Source organism: Sardina pilchardus, chromosome 1, assembly GCF_963854185.1.
Source record: "Sardina pilchardus chromosome 1, fSarPil1.1, whole genome shotgun sequence".
Classification (NCBI taxonomy): domain Eukaryota; kingdom Metazoa; phylum Chordata; class Actinopteri; order Clupeiformes; family Clupeidae; genus Sardina; species Sardina pilchardus.
The window spans coordinates 23,565,955-23,569,345 of NC_084994.1; the positions used below are offsets into that span (position 1 = coordinate 23,565,955).

The window sequence follows — 3,391 nt, forward strand, 5'->3', positions numbered from 1 at the left end:
GTGAAAACAAGACATTTTCTTCATGAAAATTGTGTCTAATGCACAGAATTGTGTGTAGTGTTTTGAAAACAGTGTGTTTTAGAACGGCAATTTGAGTGTAAAGCAGAAATTGTGCTTATAGTTCAGCAGAATCGGTTCAGGAGGTTGGTGCATGAGCTACATATTATTGGAATTGTGTCTCAAGTACCAGAAATTGTGTGTAAACAATTGAGAAAAACTGTAAAACGAACCCCACAGTAATGTTTTATGGCACGTTTTGCATGGGCCATGATGAGGCCTATTTCCTTCCAGCACTGTAAGCTATGGAACAAACATAATCAAATAGCCTGCTGGGCCAGTGGTTCTCAAACTGTGGTACGGCATTATATGTTATATGACCACAGATATATGAATTATGGGGCGGCAACAATGGGATAGATCAGTGGGAACGAGCCTGGAGGACCGAGCATCAGGAGAGAGGTTGAGAAGGGGCCTATGTGTTTCCTTCCCAATGTGGTTGGCTCAGTTGGTTATAAATTATTGTTGCACTCCCCATACCAAAGTCTCGTTTGGATGTTTTATTTGACGCCTAATGACCATATTTTTTTCTGTTCTTAGAGTACATCTATGACATGGATGGTGATGTCATGTTTTGCATGGGCATCTTCAGTTAAAAACTGTAGGCTACAGTCGCAACGTGCTTGCTACGAAAAGATTCATTGGTGTGTTTTTTTTTTTTTTTTCCTTCTTCAAAGGCAGTGGAGAAGGAGATAGTGCTTCCATCTAGCGGTCTTCGTAGGAATGACATAGAATCCAGAAACAAACATTTGTGTAGGTAAGCCTCGGGGCATGTTGGGAATTGAAGTCGTAGAAAGTGAGAAAGTTTACTTCCTCGTTGTAGTTGACAGGAAGAAAGAGTATCACGTCACGTCAGTGAAAAGTTTCTTCCTTGCTTTGATTTGGCATCATATGAAAATACATTCGTCAGATAAGGGTAAGCATTTTGTTTTCTTCGCTGGAATGTAGCCTACAGTAACACGCAGTACATTTTTAACCGGTGTAATTAAACGTCGGAGTTTTAGAGGGGCAATCTCAGCTAGATAGCCTAGCTCACTGCTAGGATGCTCTGGGTTAGCAAACAAACGAAAAGACAAAAGACAGTACTGCCATAACATTATATAGCCTACCCTTGAACAATCATAGCGTTAACGTTATTCATGACGTGACAGCAACAACACGCCGTGCCAAGACCACTGTCTACCCACTTTGTTTCGTTAAAATTGGCCTAGAATTTCAGGAATCATGCCTTTGCCACTGTCAACGCAATGGAAATATAGGCAAGGCTGTGTATGACTATGGCGTAGCCTAGACTAGAGTTTCAGAAATTCTGTTTACGTATGCTGATCTAACCAGTGGATCTACGTCAAGGTTTTTCTGAAATGCATACCAAACATTCAGGCAAATTCCCTTTGTAGTTCAGGTTGTTCTTCAGGGAGCAAATGTTTGCTAGAACATGGGCTACTCGTAGACTATTGGGTGTCCTACAGTTGTTCTATTGTCAATGGTAGGCTATGTCACGGAATGCAGACAGCTCATAGGCTCATGATGTAGGCCTATGTGTCTGTGCGTGTATTGTAAACATACCCGTGCCCACGTCTTTACCTTGGGATTCTTAGTGTACTAAGGTAATATGAGCTATAGAAGAGAGACCTGTGCATAGTATACTGTAGGTCTATGTACAACAGCCTCTGTTTTACTTCACAAACTGCACATTGATAATATTTTGCATGACATGATGAATGTAAATAAATGGCTCCCTCTCTTTCTCTCTCCCTCTCCCTCTCTCTCTCTCTCTCTCTGTCTGCCTGTCTCTCCCTCACTCTCTCTCCAGATGTCCCTGCATGATTTGTCCACCTCGGGATTGAGGCCCATTACAGCACTGGCCTGGGCATCCAACAACAGCTCCTGCCCCGGTCCCTTCCACACGGTAATGCCACAGTCTCTCTCTCTCTCTCTCTCTCTCTCTCTCTCTCTCTCTCTCTGATGTCTAAGTCATTTCTGTTTCATTGTTATTAGCCTACAGTTTTTGGGGGGGTCCATATGGGAAGGTGACCTTTGTTGAGACCAAATCTACGCCCTTGCAAAGTAGCCTATTTGGATAGCTTATCATAGCCTACTGATGTGTGTGCGTGTGTGTTTCTGTGAGGTGTGATTGTGTAAGTGTGTATGCTTAATGCTAAAAGTGTTATTATGTGGAGTTAAAACAGTCTGTCCTTTATACTGAGGGGCATTTAGTATGTGTTGATTAGAGGTGCTACTTGTCTAATTGTGTTTAATGTGAGACGTGTGTGTGTGTAAGAGAGAGAGGGGAGGGGGTGTGTGTTAGAGAGAGTGAGAGAGAGAGTGGTGTGTGTGTGTGTGTGTGTGTGTGTGTGTGTGTGTGTGTGTGTGTGTGTATATCGGTGTGTAATGATCCGTAAATCGTACAAATTATAAGAGAGATGGGGGGAGGTGAGGGTGTTGTGTTGTGGTTCTGATGTGTGGTGCCCCCCCACTCCCCCCTACACACACACACACACACACACACATACAGATCACCGTGACTGATGACGGGGCCAGCGGCTGCTTCAACAAAGGCTTTGGCAGGTCAGGGTACTTCCTGTGCTACAGCAAGGTTGGTCAAACCTACGCACGCACACACGCATGCACACACACACCATGCATACATACTCACAGATGCACACATGCAGACATATGAACATACACAGACACACACTCTCTCTCTCACACACACACACAAACACACACACACTGCATACATTGTATACTAGCATACATTGCACATATACAAGCATACATTGCAACAGGTGTGTGGATGTTAAATGTGCCTGTACACACGCCATGCATACATACCCACAAATGCACACATGCAGAGTGCAGACATATGAATGCACACACATGCACGCGCGCACACACACACACACACACACACACACACACACACACACACACACACAGACAGTACCTCTGGTATATGCACAGACACACACACACACACACACACACACACACACACACACACAGTACCTCTGGTATATGCACACACACACACACACACACACACGCACACACACACACACACATCCCAAGCATGTCCGAATCATGTCCGTCCTCTCCACTGCAGGACCTGACTGGTGGCATGGTCGTGTCTGACATCCGAGTGATCACCGACAGAGAAGCCATTCCTCACGGATATTGTTACATCCCGGAGTTCATGGAACCAAGTGAGTTGTGTGTGTTACACACTCACACACACACACACACACACACACACACACAGTGTTCTGTATTTCCCTCTGATAAACATTATCTCCATCATCACATCAAACGTCAAACCACCAGCAGAGGAGAG

The 3,391-nt window shown here is 44.5% G+C and overlaps 1 protein-coding gene across 1 annotated transcript in view; it reads left to right on the top strand.

The window, feature by feature from the left end:
* The first annotated feature begins 856 nt into the window (after positions 1-856).
* The window catches only part of mvb12a (multivesicular body subunit 12A), an 8,374-nt gene continuing 5,839 nt past the window's right edge, over positions 857-3,391 (top strand). Inside the window, exons 1-4 of the mRNA XM_062540047.1 lie at positions 857-973; positions 1,871-1,966; positions 2,573-2,653; positions 3,164-3,263. Of these exons, the coding sequence (XP_062396031.1) occupies positions 1,871-1,966; positions 2,573-2,653; positions 3,164-3,263 (277 nt within the window). The 5' untranslated portion in view covers positions 857-973. The remainder of the gene's footprint in view (positions 974-1,870; positions 1,967-2,572; positions 2,654-3,163; positions 3,264-3,391) is intronic.